General features: G+C 45.4%; 1 protein-coding gene across 1 annotated transcript in view; it reads right to left on the bottom strand.

Moving 5' to 3' along the window:
• The window catches only part of LOC119399311 (TATA-binding protein-associated factor 172-like), a 374345-nt gene that overhangs the window by 345994 nt on the left and 10278 nt on the right, over positions 1-18073 (bottom strand). Inside the window, 1 exon segment of the mRNA XM_049417333.1 lies at positions 1176-1296. Coding sequence (XP_049273290.1) covers positions 1176-1296 — 121 coding nt within the window.

The raw sequence follows: 18073 nt of genomic DNA, 5'->3' as shown, positions 1-18073 counted from the left end.
CTACGAGGGACGAACGGGTGCCGCCTTAAGGAGCTTCGCCCCTAAAATGATAGCACAGTTGATAATAGAAGCTCGAAACACCTCTAAGTTAGAAGATAGATGCATCAGCAAGCCGTCCATTGCCTTGCTATAAAAGAGATAGCGTTTTTGAGTGGTAGTGCACAAGTGTAATGTGAACTCTCGAGGTGTGCGTAGTGTGTTGGTAGCATGTGTATAAAAGGTCACGCAATTTTCTAAATAAAACTGTTATAAGCTTGCACTTCCTGTGTCTAATTATGTCTCCCTTCTGCCCCTGTCTTCGTCACGCAACTTTGTGCATTCTACCACCCTATGGTGGGCTTACTGCAAAACTATCATCTTTTGTTTAGTGTTCTAAATTCACAGGCACGTAAGGATAAAGACGTGGTGCTGATGTACATGTCTCCTTTTTACTTAAGGAAATCAAAATGGTAAGCAGAAGTAAGGACATATTAACTCGCGAACCATTAGAAGCATTTTTTGTCCTGCAGAAAGGTAGCATGTAGATCAGTACAACATCTGCATCCTCACGTGCCTGTTAAATTAGGATATCAAACAAAAGTTTTGCAGCAAGCCAACGCTAAACTCTGAGCCACACATATGCTGCCCGAGCGTGCGCCGCACAAGCTCCGGAGGCTGCGCATGTGCAGACGGAGCAAAGCGCATCAGAATGCATGGGTACACGAACATTCGCAGTGACCTGATGCGTGCCTTGAAACTGCACCTGCTTAAATGCTCATGATATTGCGCACGTTCCTGACCGTTATAATGCCTGCTGTTGTGTGCCACGCTTTGGGCAAGCGCCAATTCTCAGAAAAGTAAGAAACAAACTGCCGGAGAGTTGCTGGAAGCCTTTTATATCAAAAAGAAAGGGTCTTATTGTGTCAGTGAAACATCTATAACATTGCACTCTTCATAAATGTGCTTTTCTTGACCATGTCATTCCAGGTCAAGTCTATGCTCTACATGTATGCGCAAAATGAGTCTTGTTTCCTGCACATTTCTGGGAGTGTCATTAAACAACTGGCGCTTCATTTTATTCTCTTCACTATCCCCCTTTGCACGAAATATATTTTGTGCAATGGTCAAACATAGCTAATCAATAGATCCCTTCGATTTGTGTAATATAGTGCAGCAGTCAAGTAGATGAAAATCACCTTGTTCCACCTTGGGCAATCCTGGGGGATCCCACTGAGGCACATGGGATATGATGGCCTCCACAGCTTGGCTGGCTGCTATGCGCGTGTCCCATGATGAGCTGTGCAGGTATCTTCGCACCTGTGACAGCATCAGAAAGGGGTTAGGCATTGCAAAAACAGAAATAGACGTAAAACACTTAGTGTGATAAGACGTAATAAAACTACGGGAATTGGAACAATTACTGTAGAATCTCGCTGATACAAATCTTAAGGTGCAACAAAAATATATGTCACACCGAAATTTCAAATCGCCACGAAACATGCAAAATTTGTTTTCAAACCACGATATACGCACGAAACCTTTATTTCCGTCGAAAGAACTCGTGTATGTCTCTCTGGGACACACGCGAATGGACGGCGAAGCTGGCTGCCGTGAACATGCATGCGTCAAAGACTCACTTGAGGCCAACTGAAAACTAAGTGCCAAAGTCCGCTCCACTACAGTAATAAGTGAATGACAAGGAACCCCAAACTATTTTAGCCTTTTTAAGACTTTATTGCCTCTAATCTACAGCTGGGTTAGCCACGTACCTTTGGAACTGCATAGTCGCTACCGATTATCACCCCGATAGCAACCGCAATTTCATGTGCAGCGGTTGCGGTGTATGGTAGTTCCGTTTTCATTCTGTGCACTCTGGCCCCATATGTGCCTTCAGATCCACATGGCTGCTATCTTAAATCATGCCTAGAGGCTTTGTCAGCAGCTGTTGCGGCAAGCAGCATCACTTTGGCATTTCATGCATAACGACTTTGGCCTACTTCCAACAGTAGCTCATGTTGGCATAATGAAATAGCACTGGTGCAAAGTAGCACTGCATAGTTTTATAGAACAGAGGTGGGACAGCTCCGATTGCTCTTGAAGCACTTTGTGGAGCAGAAAATATAGCACTTTAAGCAAGAGAACCGTATTTTGGAGCAGCTGGTAAAAAAAAAAAGCAAGAGAACCCTGTTAGTAATGATATAACACAAGAACAAAGCACCTTTTTCTACTCTGTCATTTTTTTTTCCCTACTCAGTCCTTTTTTCCTGTGTTAGCGTGCTGTGCTATACGCAGTCATAAACAAAGCACTGTTAAGAGACTATTTCTTGATAGCTAGGACACACAGTGTTCCATGTCAGTGTTATTCACATGGTAATGTTGCAAGCTGAAAAAAATATTAATGAAACAAGGAACCAAAGGGCTCAATTTTCTTTTTATGACTGATATCACAGAGAAGAAAATGAACATTGCATGAATATTTCAGTTTCCCAGCATTGGTCTTGCTTTTTGTGCCCTTTATCGAATAGTGGACAGAGAAAAATACAGGCGGGAATGTCACCAAACTGACGGCACTTTCTATGTCCTCAATACGAAAATGGAGGAATGAAAGGAAAGCTTTCATCTCTGGCCCGGTTGGCATGTCCGCTCATCGCTACCGGCCGCGTCACAAAAGCTAAAGGTATGTTCTTCTAAGGGACACATAAATGCGCAATCAGTGATGGTCTTGCCAAACACATGCGCTCAATCCACCTTTAGCAATGCATTGTGGTGCCTCCGCAGGGTGGCCACAAGAAACAATCTGGTAGGCGACACCGCGCACTCCCACTGCATTGCCACCGTAAGCGATACTTACGAGCTGACAAGCAACGTGCGAGAACAATTTTTTTAAAATGCCTTGTGCTTTGCGTTATATGGCTTGCGTTATATGGCTTCGACCTTTGAAGCTAGGTTCCTGCTTTCATAGCATTGCTGCAGGCAGGAACAAGCAAGAAATAGGCCCAATGTGCACAGTCAGCAACAAGATCTTTCCTTGCACTTGGGTTTGCTGCAAGCTACGAGTACACCCAGAGACCTGAAGAGCAGCATTTTGTCATTGTCAGCCAGCAATAGTGCTTCGGAAGCATAAAAACTGCAGTTGAAAGAACACTTGATGTCAAGCAGAGCTCACTTTGTGCGACAGGTAATGAAAGGCACGGTGTTCCGAGACTGAGAAGAAGGATACGCGCACAACGTCATGTATAAGATGTGTCAGCGACATCCATGCATGAACTTCTATGAAGCATCTGCCTTTACTCCGTAAAACTTGGATATTACATCATGCACACCATCATTTCTAAAGCGACGGGCTCCATCTTGGCTGGTCTTATTACTGAGCTAGTTGGTTCATTACTTGAGGAAAATAAGTATGGCACTAAAGGATGAGGACGAAGTGAAGACACAAACAAGCAAACGTGGGCGGTGTTTTTTTACCGGCGTAATGAAACAACGATGAGGTTAACACAGGAGTGATAGGGGTTTTGCGTGGTTTGACGACACAAAAAAGAGGTCACTGTAAAAGAACTACAATTCAATAGGGCTTATTGCTGATCAAGTTGGTTTATAACTTGACGAAAATAGGTATGGCACTAAAAGGACGGGGATGAAGTGAAGACACAAACCGACAAACACGTCCCCCCTGCCCGTGTTTGTCGGTTCGTGTCTTCACATCGTCCCTGTCCTTTTTGCGCCATACCTATTTTTCTCTTGGCTGGTCATTACCTCTGCCTTGCAGGGTGGGCAAATGTTCCTCTTTGTATCTGCAGTGCAACCGGCATTACGCCATGCAGAAAACTTAGAACATCAAATTTTGGGATTCACAAGCTTACTGGCCCTGCCATTGCTGTCTATTAGCTTCTTATATAAAAGTAACATAGTTAAAAGGAAAAGATAAAAAATCAGCATGCTGTAAATGAAAAGGATGGAGAGTTCATGTTCACGCATGGACGCATGTATTGCCGATTTCATAAAGTACACATTTCAGTGGCTTTGGCGACACACAACGTTGGCACTGCATTAAATTTTGGATGGCAGTTGTGTTCAAAACTCGCTTTATGCGCATGGTGGAGTACTGCGCATGGTGGAGTGGTGGTACTGGTGAAGTGCTAGCAGCAACGAACGCAGCCATACGTGCCTGCCTGCCGAATCATTTCAGCCCTAAGCCACTAGGGGTTGCGCATGTGCAGTTCTACATCGCAAAAGGCAGATTACGATCAGTGCAGCCGGATCACCAACGGCATCTGTCGTAATAATAATAATATCTGGGGTTTTACGTCCCAAAACCACGATATGATTATGAGAGACGCCGTAGTGGAGGGCTCCGGAAATTTCGACCATCTGGTGTTCTTTAACGTGCACCTAAATCTAAGTACACGGGCCTCTACCATTTCGCCTCCATCGAAATGCGACCGCCGCGGCCGGGATCGAACCCGCGACCTTCGGGTCAGCAGCCGAGCACCGTAACCGCTATACCACCGCGGCGGACTGCATCTGTCGCAGATTTCATGACCAGCAAGCTAGGCATATAGGCGCCCCTCGCTGACCAGAGGGGCACAACGTAGCTCTTGTTTGCCGCCTCAGTATCACCGGCAATGGCCACCATAGAAATTCTGCAAATAAGGCATTTGCAGAAAAGACACACACACTCAAGCGTCTCCCTTCCATGCACTTTGCAAACACAGCTTAACTGGGTGCCAGCATAATCCCATCTGGGCAGTTATAGATGTGCGTGACCCCCCAAAAATGCACTGTGAGGCCCAATCTTGCTGTTTCTACTCGCTAAGCTGTGTGCTCTGTCGCATCTCGAAAACTTCACTGATGGGTGCCTATAACCTTCTCCATGAAGACTCCCAAGATGCCACCATTATCTCCTCTGGGCTGTGGTAAATATGCATGACCCCCCTAAAATGTATTGATGAAGCAATGTGCACATTCAAGATTAGTTGTTTATCCATGATTTTTTTAACGCAAAAAACTTCTGAAACAAAAGACAAAAAGAATGCAACACACACTAGCACTTGTGTTCTTTTCCTCCTTTGTTTCAGAAGTTTCTTGCCCTAAAGAAGCAGCAATGTCAGCCTTTGTACTCCTGTGCAAGAGTCCACAAAGGAGGTGCTCCCTTTCTTCGTTGAAAAGGACTAAGACACGCTTCACATGCCACAAGCCCCAACCACTGCACTGCCCCTGAAGCACCAATGCAGCCACTTTTTCCTCAGAAACTGAAGAGCTATGCGGGCCCCTCTCAGTACACCAAGCAAAGCACAGGCGGTGTGCCGTGCCGATTGTAACTAAAGCAGCTTTTTCACATCAATATCAAATTTATGTTTTTCAAGAAGGCTAGTCATTTGGCCTTGTTAATAAAGCACAGTAAAAAATGGCAAGCACCAGCGAAGAACAATTTAGAAGGCAGACGCAGCATGGCCGCTCGTGTCATGCCACTCTTCTTCGTTCTTTTAGGTAATTCTCACTTTTTCTTAGCCTGCTTTTTACATCAGTTAGCCTTTCTTGATATTTTAATTGATGTTCATGATGTAAAAAGGTGCAATTATGGATGCTGGCGCCGAAATCAAGCGCAGATAAATGCACAAATACAGATCAAAACTCCATCGAAGAATGCCCAGCTGACTGCAAGTTGGCCCTTTTTTTTGTAATTTATAGTGGCACTTGCTTGACAATTAACGTCATAACAGCTTCTTTCTTGTGCAATGCGACAGTGGAGGAAGGTGAAAGTTCAATAAAAAAAAAAAGTTGACCGACAATTGCGATACTGTCTACTGCAAATTCTGAGCGCAGCTTCATGTTGTGGCAATGCCAACTGTGTTTGAAGTTTTGGCTATCCGCAGTTGTAGCAATGTAACATTCGTTACATAGTGCCACAGAAACTGCCAGCGCTCAAGTGCTACGCGCACCACTCTGTGCATTGCAGGCATTGCAAACCAAGCAAAACGCCGACAGCAACATTATGACAAGCAAAGCCAGCCGCAGTGCACGTGCCAGCACTGTATCCACATCAGCTCCGACCGAGGGGCCAGCACACGTGACGAGGAAGAAAGTGAGGTTAGAGGCCAGTGGCTCGCGATATCGACAGACTATGCGTTCGCTCTCTTGCGTCCTCGTTCGTTCAATCGGTTACGCCGACACCAGCAAACAACGGCGACGCCACTCGATGCGGGAACAGGCAGCCTAGAGCTGCACTCTAAAAAAAGCAGCGCCAAGTCTGCAGACGAGTCACGTTTGAGAAACTGTTCTGCGATTCGACAATTTAGTTTCACATGGCTGCATTGTTTCATTAAGTTTATGTTGGTCCCTCTTGTGTGTGCACGCAGTTATCCTCAGTGATTAGATGAGTAGTAGGTGTTAAAAGTGACTGCCAAGCCGGTTTTATGGGCAAATGCAAACACAAATACGCGGCCGTGGCTGTGTTTTTGAAGACATTTGAAACAAGTTTACCTCAGGCTTCGAGCGTACAAAACAAAAAAAAATAATAAAGGGTCTTTGGTAAGTAGGATAACGTAAGAAATTTGGGAAAGGAAAGAGTGGAAACTCTATATTTGAGGAAAAAAAACCTTGATTATTCCTACAATTCCTCCGACTGAGTAAGTAAACTGAAATTAATGCAGACTAATGCAAATTGTTAGCCTGATATCCTGAACGAACCAGCCGTTCAAAGATGCACATAATTTGCACAGTCAAAAGTTTGACAAAAGCTTGTCTGGTCAGGTAGCATGTTGCATCAAATGAAAATTAAGGTCCCTGACCAAGCAAAACAAAAAAAAGTTTGACGTTTCCAAACCTTTACAGGTTCATTGCTCACAATGCAGTGGACACAGCGCCACTGTCCGGTAATGTATGCAGTATATGACAATGAACGGCTGTAAATGTGGGGCACATTTCAGTTTGTCCTGATAACGATATCTGGTGTCATCTGTATCAGCAGATTAGAGTAGCACTCTCACTGTCATGTTTCTTTCCTTTGCTATAATTGTGGCCTTCTACCAACCGATGCAGTGGCAACTCTTGGCAACTCTCTGAAGTGGCAGAATGTGCACAACAGTTGCCACTGCTTCACTTGGGAGAATGTCACAACTATAGTTAAAGAAAGCAACGTGACAATGAGATTGTTACTCGAATCTATCAGCAGATGTTGATAGACTCTTACTTTGAAATGAAAATCAAATTTTCATGTCAGGCTAGAGTAACAATTCTGGTGACTTCACGTGCCAGTATGGTTAGCTGTGATGACATAAGGCATGAAAACATAAAAAATGACCAACTGTGTGCCACCAACGGAGACACACAGCAGAGTGGCCATGAAAACGTCACGTTATCTTGCGCAAGAACATGAGGCATTCATACCGTGTTGCAAGGTCAAGGTACAATAGGAAACGAAACCGGTTTTTAAGAGCATCTAATAATTTTTCAGCATGCACTCGCACTTACCAGTACATTTTCTAGGCTCAAGTCTTGAGGGCTTGGCCTTTGATTTGATGCACGAAAAAAAAAAAAAGAGACAGCAGAAAATTTTCATGTCAGTAACCCTTTAAGGTGTAGCCGTGGGTGGCTAAAACATCACCCACATTATTACATATTAACCATGCAGTTTGCCTTGTTATGAAAAGTTTATATTTTTGTTTAGCAGAAGAACCGACACTTGGGCAAGCTGAATGTTATAGATGATACCATATCACTTATGCTAGCCTTTATTTTTCTGGCATATTGTTCATGTGTGTGTGTGCGTGTGTGTGTGTGTGTGTGCGCGTGCGTGCGTGTAAATTTACCTGTTACACTTGATAAGGAATGATCCATATATATGAGACGCTATACTGCAGAAGAACCGACATTTGGGCGAGTTGGATTGTGTTAAACATGATGCAGGACGTTTCAACGTTAACGTTCTCCTATCAGCCCCGAACAAAATGAAGAACATTTGTGGAATCGTAGATCGGAAATTGCTTGAAAAAAGAACAGGTTCTAATAAAAAAACGTGCAAGGTGAAACACATATCTCCGGTAGTCCCATGCAGAGTGGGCGTTGTTTACCAAATCCCATTCGCATGTGGTCACGTATATATAGGCCAAACGGGCCGTTGCCTGGATATTAGACTAATGGAACATCAGCGCTCACTCGTAGGCAATCCGTATTCTCATTTGGCTAAGCATTCCTCAGAACACGCATGCACACCGATGTTTCAACACACCGTATGTATCTTCGCGCATGCGGACCAGGCCACCAGGGAGATTATGGAGGCGTTTTATATCTTCAAAAAAGGCCCTAGTTGTGTAAGTGTGCCATCTATCACCTTGCATGACAGAGAGATTGCTTTCTTGAACTGTTTTGCTTCGTGATACAATATGTTTAGTTACACCCTTGAATTTGGACTGTATCGCTGATATGGCATCATCGGCATGTGCTCACGTGGGATAGGTTGTGCTTTAAAATGTGTGATTTCGTTGCTAATAAAGTTAGTTGTGAGACAGCGCTGGTGTTCGTGTTCCTTCTTCTCTGTGTATTCGTCGTTTGCGCTGAAAACCACTCATCATGAGACGCTATAAATGAGACGTCCAGTGGCACAGATGCCATACTTTTTTTTCTATTCACGCGCACTTCTTCTGCCATGGCTTCATGTGTCACACGATTACCCCTCCTCCTGAAAGAGTGAGCGAGTTAAAAACAACAAAAGTGAACGAGGAGTCTTATAGGAGAAAAACAGGGCCAATAGCTCCATGTCCCTAATGAGTTCAATGACCTCGCCAGAACTTTAGAACACAGTTCAGCAGTCCGGTGAGGTCCAACACAGCTCTGGTGGGCGAGGCTGGTTGTTCCACAGCAGATGACACAGGCTTCCTTGACACCTGGACACTGATGAAAACACAGCTTGAGCTTCCATGAAAAACGAACACTGCTGGGAGAACACAGCTGGGAGCATCAGTAGGTCAGATGTCATGGGCATTGGGGTCTTTGCCGTGGCTTATACACACTGTGTGCCTCTCATTTGTGTGTTCGTTGACCGAAGCTAATGAGGCGGTGTCTGTATTCGTGACGAGAACATGGGAAGGTTATTTGCTTCTTTCGTCATTTTCTGTGGTTTTGTCGCAGTTGTCTTGATCTATGGCGCGGAATACTTCCTTGACGACGCTCCTTAATGCAAAGCTACCCCAGATGTTGAACTTGTCGTCGGTTTAGTTCGTGTCTTTTCTGGCGACCTTATTTATGCCGCAAGTCTGCTTTAGATGTAGTTTCAGTTCGTCGTCGTCCTTATTCGAGTAGCCGTTGTAGTCTCTCGGCGGCAGGTTAGCTCGAGTCACCGATTCATCGTCACACCATACTGCACCCACAATAAGGCATATTGCACTGTCGTCAAACCACGCATTTCACATGCGGCGGCAAGAGCAGGCACAAAACGCGCACACATGGCCGACACAGCTGTGCAGTTCAGAAGCAACGTTCACAAGGCCAAGGTAATACCATGACGGCTTTGCCTGGGCATCCTGCACGCTGCTGGGGCCAGCCTAAAACGACTCTCTTCTCGCGTTTCTTTCTTTTTTGGTTTTTTTTTTCCTTCGCACGTGCATACGTCGTGACGCTTTCTCCCATCTCGCTTGTATTCCGACGCATCTGATTGTCTGATTTCCTCGCTCTTGCCGACGAGCAGGCAGGCTGCAGCCGTCCGAAGGTCAAAGGGTATTTTATCTCGTTTCACTCCCATTCACAGTGTCTCGCTTAAAAAGAATCGCATTTTTTTTCTTCCTTAATAATTCTTTTGCGTCGCGTTTTCTCCACACTGGATTTTATTCCGCGTGTTGAGGCAGGCCGCCTTGGCCAGTTTGTTATCTAAAAGCACATACTGAGTGTACATGCCGTGTCAATCAGCCACATCGAGGGCTTGCCGGCTTTTCCTCTTAGTTTAATTTTGATTTGATGGAAAACCAGCATAAGCAAAGTCATGAAGCGAAGTAATGGCAGTATCAATGCGAAGTATTAGTATCAATGTGACATAAGCGAAGTAACGACAGTATCAATGCAAATAGACCACGTTATCGTTTAGATCCCCGATGTGATACACCACGCCAGTCCGCGCCGCACAGCGAGAAGCAGCCGACCGGAACTATTAGTTGCCAGCAGCAGCCGTCAACACCACCAAGTTAGGCGGAAAGGAAACCACACAATATTGAAGCGAGGTGACATAATGCACTGGGCGGGGCACCTTGAACGGTGCTGCCCTCTCCTCCAGAATGAAGCAAGAGGGAATGCATCAGGTAATTGTAGCGATCGCTATATCTCCGGTCCTACTTTACCTTTTCGAAAAATTCTTTCGGCTATATATTCCTGGGAAGGGTCAGACTCATTCCAGGGTGTTTTTCACGCCAAGCATGAGGGGTGGTTCATGACCCCATAAACTACAATTGATACATTGCAAAACATGGGTGTACAACCGCACTGCTTACAATGTAGCAGAAGGTTACCACCAGTGCCAGAGGGTAAAAGATTTGCATGCTCCCGCAAACGAACATTAATACATCGCCTAGATTGCCCAATGTGTTGCTTATCACAAGTAAGCAGAATGCTATACAAACACATGTGTCACCCATAATGGTGTAATAGTAGGTGCAAAAAAAAGAAGAAGACAAGAAAGTGAACACCACATGTGCTTTGGGCTGAAGGTGGTTTTCTCTGCTAGTAACAAGCTAGGCAGACTATGTTCAATGGTCGGCAACAGGCTTGACAACGTCGGGACGCGCGGTTGCTCTATTAACCACAAAATTAGGTTTGTGTCGTGCAGGGCCACGTCGTCTATTGCATCCCTCTGTCGTGTGGTCGTGTCTACGTCGGCCAGACAGCCCGATGTTTGAACCTACGTCTAAGAGATCATCAGTCTGCCTTGCAGGGGAGACCCCTAACGCACTTGGCCATGCACTGCGCCGAGTGCCGGTGCGAAGCGCAATTCCCCACGACCGAGATCTTGTTTAAACACCACGATCGCACGACACGAGAACTTGCTGAAGCTTTTCATATTAGTACGAGGGCATCTATGTGCGTTAGTCATCCTTCTTTAGCCATATCGGAGAGGGAAGTGATGCTACTCAAGGAAAGGGCCTGTTGGGGGGCGGAGGGTTGAAGGCGGTGCGTTTTTGTACTGGTTTTTGCCTTGCCCACAATGCGCATGCGCGGGAATTAGTCGAGCGTCAAGTTTAGGTATATTTCCTGTTCAAGCAATACAGCTTTCAGTTGTGAGATGAATCAGTACCAACTAGCTCGCCTTTCCGTTTTGCTTCACATGTGTCACACATGCAGTAATTCTTTATGTGTTTGGGGCTTTCCTTTGCGTACGAACCGCAAAACCCTCTTACACAGACTTGCAGGCTTGCTTAGTACAGAACAGATCAGTCTGACATTTTTGGCAACAACCTCTTTCAACCTGTGTGAAATACCATGAACGTACGACATAACCACTAGGTTCTTTTTCTTTTTGTCCCAAACATCGCAATCACTTCTGTGTTTCAATTTTAGATGCTTAAACAAAGATTCAGCCATGGCATTGATCAAAGTCTTAGGATAGCCTGCCACTAGCAGCTTATTTTCGTGCTGAACAACACTATCTTGCATTTGATGGGTGCAGCTCTTAATAACTGTTGTGGTTTAACGTCCCAAAACCATATGATTATGAAGGACGGCGTAGTGGAGGGCTCCGGAAATTTTTACCATCTGGTGTTCGTTAACCCTTTCTTGTCCACACCTATACACATCGATAGCCTGCTATTGATGGTTTTCAACTTCAAATTCTGCCAGGCTAGGAGCGCTTACGGACAACTAACATTATCCGTCGTATAAAACAGGAACTATTTTTTGGTTTCACTTTTTCGTTTATTTTTTCCGCCACAGAGGGAACTTCGAAGTGCCACTTAAAACGAGAGAGTCCAGTGCTCGTAGTTTCAAACATGGTGTCGATATCGCGCACCTGCCTCCCTGCAACGGCAATTTTCGGTAGATTTCCACGACTCTGAGTCAGAATTTTTGTATGATGGCAGCAGCACAGACTCTGAAGATGACTTTGACTCATAGGACTTCAGCACAGACAACAAAATTGCGTTAAACCGCCGTGGAACGTCAACAGGTATTCGCCGGTAAGTTTAATTTTTATCTCCGACCCGAGTCGTCGCTGCTGCGCTCTGTTCTTAAGATATCTAGCGTGTTCTAAAGGTCACAGTTCTCCTCTGCGGGGTGTCAACATCATTTGGGCGGGACCACTTTCCGGCTGCTGCTCAATGAGTGGAGTTTAGCGCAAGAAGACGACCCGGAGTGGACCTCGACCTTGTGCTCCGTAGTGCCGCGCAGCATTTCGACGAAGCCGTCGATTTCTTCATGCTCTTCTTTAACTGAGAAATAATCGCCGAGACGTGCTGCACAACAAATAAATATGCATGGATGCATGCTCTTGAGCGACAAGTAGAACAGAAAACTGATGTTTTCTACGAAACACGCTGCACAAACCTGTGCTTCAGCGCATCCCATAATTGCATTGCGAGGTGGCACAATAGCCACTAGTGCTAACATTTTCTTTTGTATCTAAATTACTTCAACAGGTAGAATGCTGATATTTGCAGGGATATTGGATATGGCATTTTCTGTCAAAATGTATATTTCGAAATTTCTTTGTGTTCACTTGGTTCAAAGCAGCATTGATGTTTTTACAGTGCGTTCTTATTTTAGTTAAAAATTTTCCTATTAACATTTTTTTTTTCAGAAAATTGTTTAGAAATATTTGCTTAAAGTTAAAACCATTAGAAATCTCATTCCATCTTCTACAAATTCATACCATATATTATGGTATCAATAATCTTGTGTGGCTGTAGAAAAATTGTTTACTAAAGTACTCGAAATTGGCCCGTTTTTCCGCGGACGGGAAAGTGTTAACGTGCACTGACATAGATGAATGCAGCTCTTAGCCGCGGCATTTGACAGGCATAAATAAGCAGAAGCCCTCTTATAGAACTGAGACGGCTGAAACTGATTGGGAGCAGTTTTTGGAGCATCAAAATTTCAATTTTAGAGCTGAAGCACCTTGATTTGGAGCAGTTAGCGGCATTCAACATGTCATCTTAGAAGGTTAGAAAAACAAATCTGTAGCAGCCTTGGGGGGACAAGTACATATTTTAATCAGCTTAGAACACAAATTATATTGAAACAGCCCCTGGAGAAAGCTTTTTAACAGATTATCACTAGGTATGAACTACACTACCTTTTTACATGCCATGCGAGTAACAAACATCTAAAATAATTGAAAGAAGGTTCTGCAAACTAGGTTATCATCATAAACATTGGGAAAAAAAAGGAAAAAGCATCACACTTCTGATAAATAAAAAAAATGAAAAAAAATTGGCATTGCACAAGAATTGTAGTTACATAGCAGTAGGTCTTTGCTTAAGACCGGTGATATGATTTAGCAGATTACTGCTCTGGCTTTTTGTAGGTCTGCTTATTTAGCTTTTTCATTTTCAAGCTTCCCCAGAGCTTCCTCTAGGTCAGTATTTGCCAGGAGAATGTCGCAATAAGCGGCTTCAGCTATCTGCTCGGGCACGCAGTTGGCGTAGAGTCAAGTGTATTCCACGCTTTTAAAAGGCAACAACAAAAGCGCGCTCTGCCGCTGTTCGCTGCCACCTAGTGCAGGACCGCCTTCAAGAGTGCAGCGCGGACGGCAAGAAACCTTGCCGCACTGACCATCTCATCAAACGTGCATGTATGGTACTACAAGCGTAGCAGCATTGTAAGAGTACGGCATGCTTTTGTAAGGGGATGACACAAACGCGCTTCGCATCAGTTCGCTGCCGCCTTCTCGAACCAAACTGCTACATCACGGAGACACGTCACATGCAGAAGGCTAGTTGTCGCTGCATTGACGAAACAAGGTACTCGCCGCACCCATGCACGCTATGGAACGTAACGGTACAAACACTTCCACGGCAAACATGCACGTAGGTGACTACACGCAGCAGCGTCGACATAAAAACCGCAGCGACCGGAGGAATGCATTTCACGCTTATACAATGTAAAAGAGGTATGCCATATTTGGAAACTTCGCCCTGGAAAATGTGTAAGCGCACTTTCTGTGTTTCTGACCAGGAAAGAGTGCAATTTTCTAGAGCGGTGATTTGCATGGATAAGATTGGTGCATCAATTCATTATGGTGCTTTTGCGCATGCTCTGCATGCACTTAGGAGGAGGCTTTTTTCTATATTAAATGTCAGTTGTTAGTAGTCACCTCTGTGTCACTGTCTCTGCTTCTGCCTCTCAGTTTTCCTATTTTGACGCTTTAGTGGCTTTCTTTGAGTGTAACCCCATACCAACTTGCCCAACAAATAACTCTCTTGATATACAGCTTCATTTTCTTGCGAACGGAAGATTAGCAGTGGGGCTTGCCCAATTTCTGTGGCACATAGGTGCTAGGAGCTGCATTACGCTCTGCAGGGATTAACCTCGACCTAAAGCAGCTCCGTTCTTAAAAGTTCTCCTCATGGCGACGTGCACAAAGTGGTAGTGCCTGTGCATGGGGTGCGTGTGCTAGAAGACGACAACTAGGAAACTCGGCACGTGCCAAAATGCACAAACGTGGCAAGTTTCGAAGTCGAAGAAAAAGAAGTAGAGTGGGGCTTTCGCGCTTGACACAATCGGGTGACCAGGTCCGAGTGTCAAAACTCCGACTCGATGCATGAATTGTAGCTATGGGCTGCACCGTCAACACTTCGCATCCACAAGCCTCCTGCTTCCTCGACAGCATTCATAAGGCATCTCGCCACTCGTCAGCCTGCCTCAACACCTCGCCTCGCACAACTCTTCCGTTAGTGAGCCTGCTTCGGGCCAGACTGCCTTCCAATACAACATAAAGCTGACGCTTATTAGCTACACGTTGTTTCTTCTATGTTTGCACGATTGGCTGTGGCGTGCAAGTTTCTTTCGTGTTTGTATAAAGTGTTGTTCTAAACCTGTAAACAGCCTTGTCAGCTTGGTGGCGTTCCCAACCTGAACATCTTTAAGAACCACATGTTCTCGTTACACTCATGAATGAAAGCAGCATGACAAGTCTCTGTAGCCTACACAGCACCGCCTGGTATAAAGTCTACTTCCGATAATTCGAAGTTACTGAATTGGAATTGTAGTGGGCATCCCCTCAGTTTTGCATGCAATCCAACAGAAAAGAACGCTCAGTAATTGTAAGCTAGAAGTCTAAAATATTGGTTAATTACAGAAAGATAAATAACATTTATCTACACCAGTTAAGCTGTCTATCTGCCTCTGGATATATCTTATGATGGAGTATAAAATGAGAAGCGATTTCCTGAAACGTTATTAGTGCATCTCCCGTGGAGAGGGTTTCCTGAGTGGAGGTGGCGAGTCAGCAGCGATCAACCGGAAAGTGAGCTCTCGGGTGTACCACATCAGTGAGATTTGCTTCGCGGGTAGTTGCCCTTCTCTCAGAATTTTGGCGGCTGCAGCAGAGATCCTCCCCATATCATAGTTCTTAATGGCTGACTTAAGGGTCACTAACAACCACTCTGACGGAAAAATCCGTAAACAGGGGGTGGGTGCTCGAGCCGACGTTTCAACAAGTGGACTTGTATTCAAGGCTGGGAAAAGAATTTCTTTATGGCGACCACCTATCATAAATTTCCTTCAGCACTTAAATGTTTGTGCTGCAAACACCTTTAAAAATGCATTTTAACCATGTAGCCCAAATCACCGTTCTTCTGCCTATGACAAAGTTGTCCTTATCTCAAATGGTCACTTCGAAGAGACCCTGCAACACTTTCTGAACATACAGCAACATTAGTGTTTATCTCAAATGGTCACCTTAAAGGGACCCTGGAACACTTTTTGAACATACACAGAATTCACTGCAGATCAGTAATTGAGGCTCTTGTGAACATGCGAGGCAAATATAGCAATGCAGAGTGCATGGAACTTGCACTTTTATTTCATGTACAGCCGAAAATGGTTCGCTCCTCTCGGCAAATCGAAATGCACACAGCCAATGGCTGATTTCAAGGGACACTAAAAGCAAATAACAATTTACAGTAAAACCTCGGTAATTTGTACTCGGTTAATTGGGAATCCCGGATAATTTGTATTATTTGCGCGGTCCCAAATTTTTACATGTAAATTTAACCGGATAATTGGTGTGGCCAGTCTGCGACTTCCCGGTTAATTGGCACACTTGGCCGCGACTTCCAAGATATGCAAAGGGTATTGCGAATCTCGGAGGCTGTAACTAAAACATGCATTTTTTTTTTTTGATGTACGGATCTCGAAGGCCATGTTCTTTTTTACCGCAAATACGTCGTAGACGCCATGTTTTAGCAATTGCCAGGCGGCGATGCGTGCGGTTGCGATCATGATCATCATCATCTCAACAGCGATGTTAGCCACTCTAGCGAAGTGAATGTTTTGTGGAGTCTTTGTGCCATTTGGATGTCGGCTGGCGAGCATTGTGCGATTCGGTGCAACTGCTCCATTTGTCTCCTGTCTCCGCTTGAGTGTCTTCCCTGTGAATTAGTTGATTGAGGTGTGCTTGGAAGGAAGATGCCGAAGTACAAGAGCTTGTCCCTGCACGAAAAGGTGTGCTTAATTGAAGAGGCCAGCAAGTCGACGGCGTCGAAAACGGCTCTCGCCGAAAAGCACCACGTGCCTCTGTCAACGCTGTGCAACATCATCAAGAATAAGGAGAAAATTCTCGATGCTTACAGCAAGACGCACTCGTCAAAGCGTACACGAGTACGCCCGCCTACGTACGCCGACGTTGAAGCAGCTCTGATCGAATGGCTGCAGAAAGCCAACGCAGCACACCTTCCTGTGAATGGGACCATATTGCGTGAGAAGGCCAACCAGCTGGCGCTGCAACTTGGACATTCTGAGTTTAAATGCAGCAATGGATGGTTTTGCCGATTTAAGGAGCGCAACAACCTGACATTCGTGACTGTTTGTGGTGAGAGTGGCAGCGCGGATCAGTCTGTTGTCGACGGCTGGAAGCAGCACACCTTGGCTCCACTACTCGCCAAGTACGAAGCAGCAGATGTTTACAACCTTGATGAAGCTGCTCTGTTCTACAAAATGTTGCCTACGAAGACGTTCGCTTTGAAGGAGGCAGACATTAAGGGGCGGAAACAGAACAAAGATAGAATCACTGTTTTGTTTGGTGCAAGCATGTGCGGTGAGCACAAGCTGCCACTGCTTGTTATTGGGAAGACAGAAAAGCCTCGTTGTTTCAAAAATGCACGACTGCCATCCAAGGATGACCTGATCTATAAAAACAACAAGAAAGCTTGGATGACGGCTGCACTCTTTGAAGAATACGTGCGGCACCTTGACCGCAAGTTTGCGGCCGCAGGGCGCAGCGTTTTGTTCGTCGTCGATAATTGCCCAGCTCACGGCGACATTCAGAACCTGCAGGCAATCAGGCTGGTCTTTCTACCCCCGAACACGACGTCGCTATCGCAGCCGATGGACCAGGGCGTCATACACCATACCAGGAAAATATATCGCTACAATCTGTTGAAGCGAATGCTCCTTTGCTATGACAACGGAAAGGAGTATAACATTGACCTCCTCGGTGGTATTTGCCTCATTATTCACGCATGGAGGCAGGTGGAGGCCACCGTTATTCGACGGTGTTTTGAGCACGCCGGTTTTGTGAAAGAAGAGGCAACCTCCGCTGAGTTTGCTGTCACCGCTGTCACTTGCCCGTTTGATGAAGAAGGGGAGACTCTCTGCGCTCGATATGAGGCTTTGCACGCGTACGAGGAGTGCACTCCAATCGGATTCTCCGAGTACGCAAATGTCGAGTGCACAGTGCAGACGCGTTACGCCGACATCGACAGCGAGATAGCTGCGAGATCGACCGATTCGGCCTCTAATGTTGACAGCAATGACGAGCCCTCCCGAGCACCCCCTTTGGCGGATGTCATCGATGCCTTGAGTGTTGTGCGCAGCTTCGTCGAGTGCAACGGCGGCGAAACTGAGATGCTGCGCCTCATTGACAGGCTGGAAAATATGACTTTCAGTGCTGGGAACT

The sequence above is a fragment of the Rhipicephalus sanguineus genome, chromosome 7, assembly GCF_013339695.2.
Source record: "Rhipicephalus sanguineus isolate Rsan-2018 chromosome 7, BIME_Rsan_1.4, whole genome shotgun sequence".
Classification (NCBI taxonomy): Eukaryota; Metazoa; Arthropoda; class Arachnida; order Ixodida; family Ixodidae; genus Rhipicephalus; species Rhipicephalus sanguineus.
This window is presented reverse-complemented; position numbering and strand designations above follow the sequence as displayed.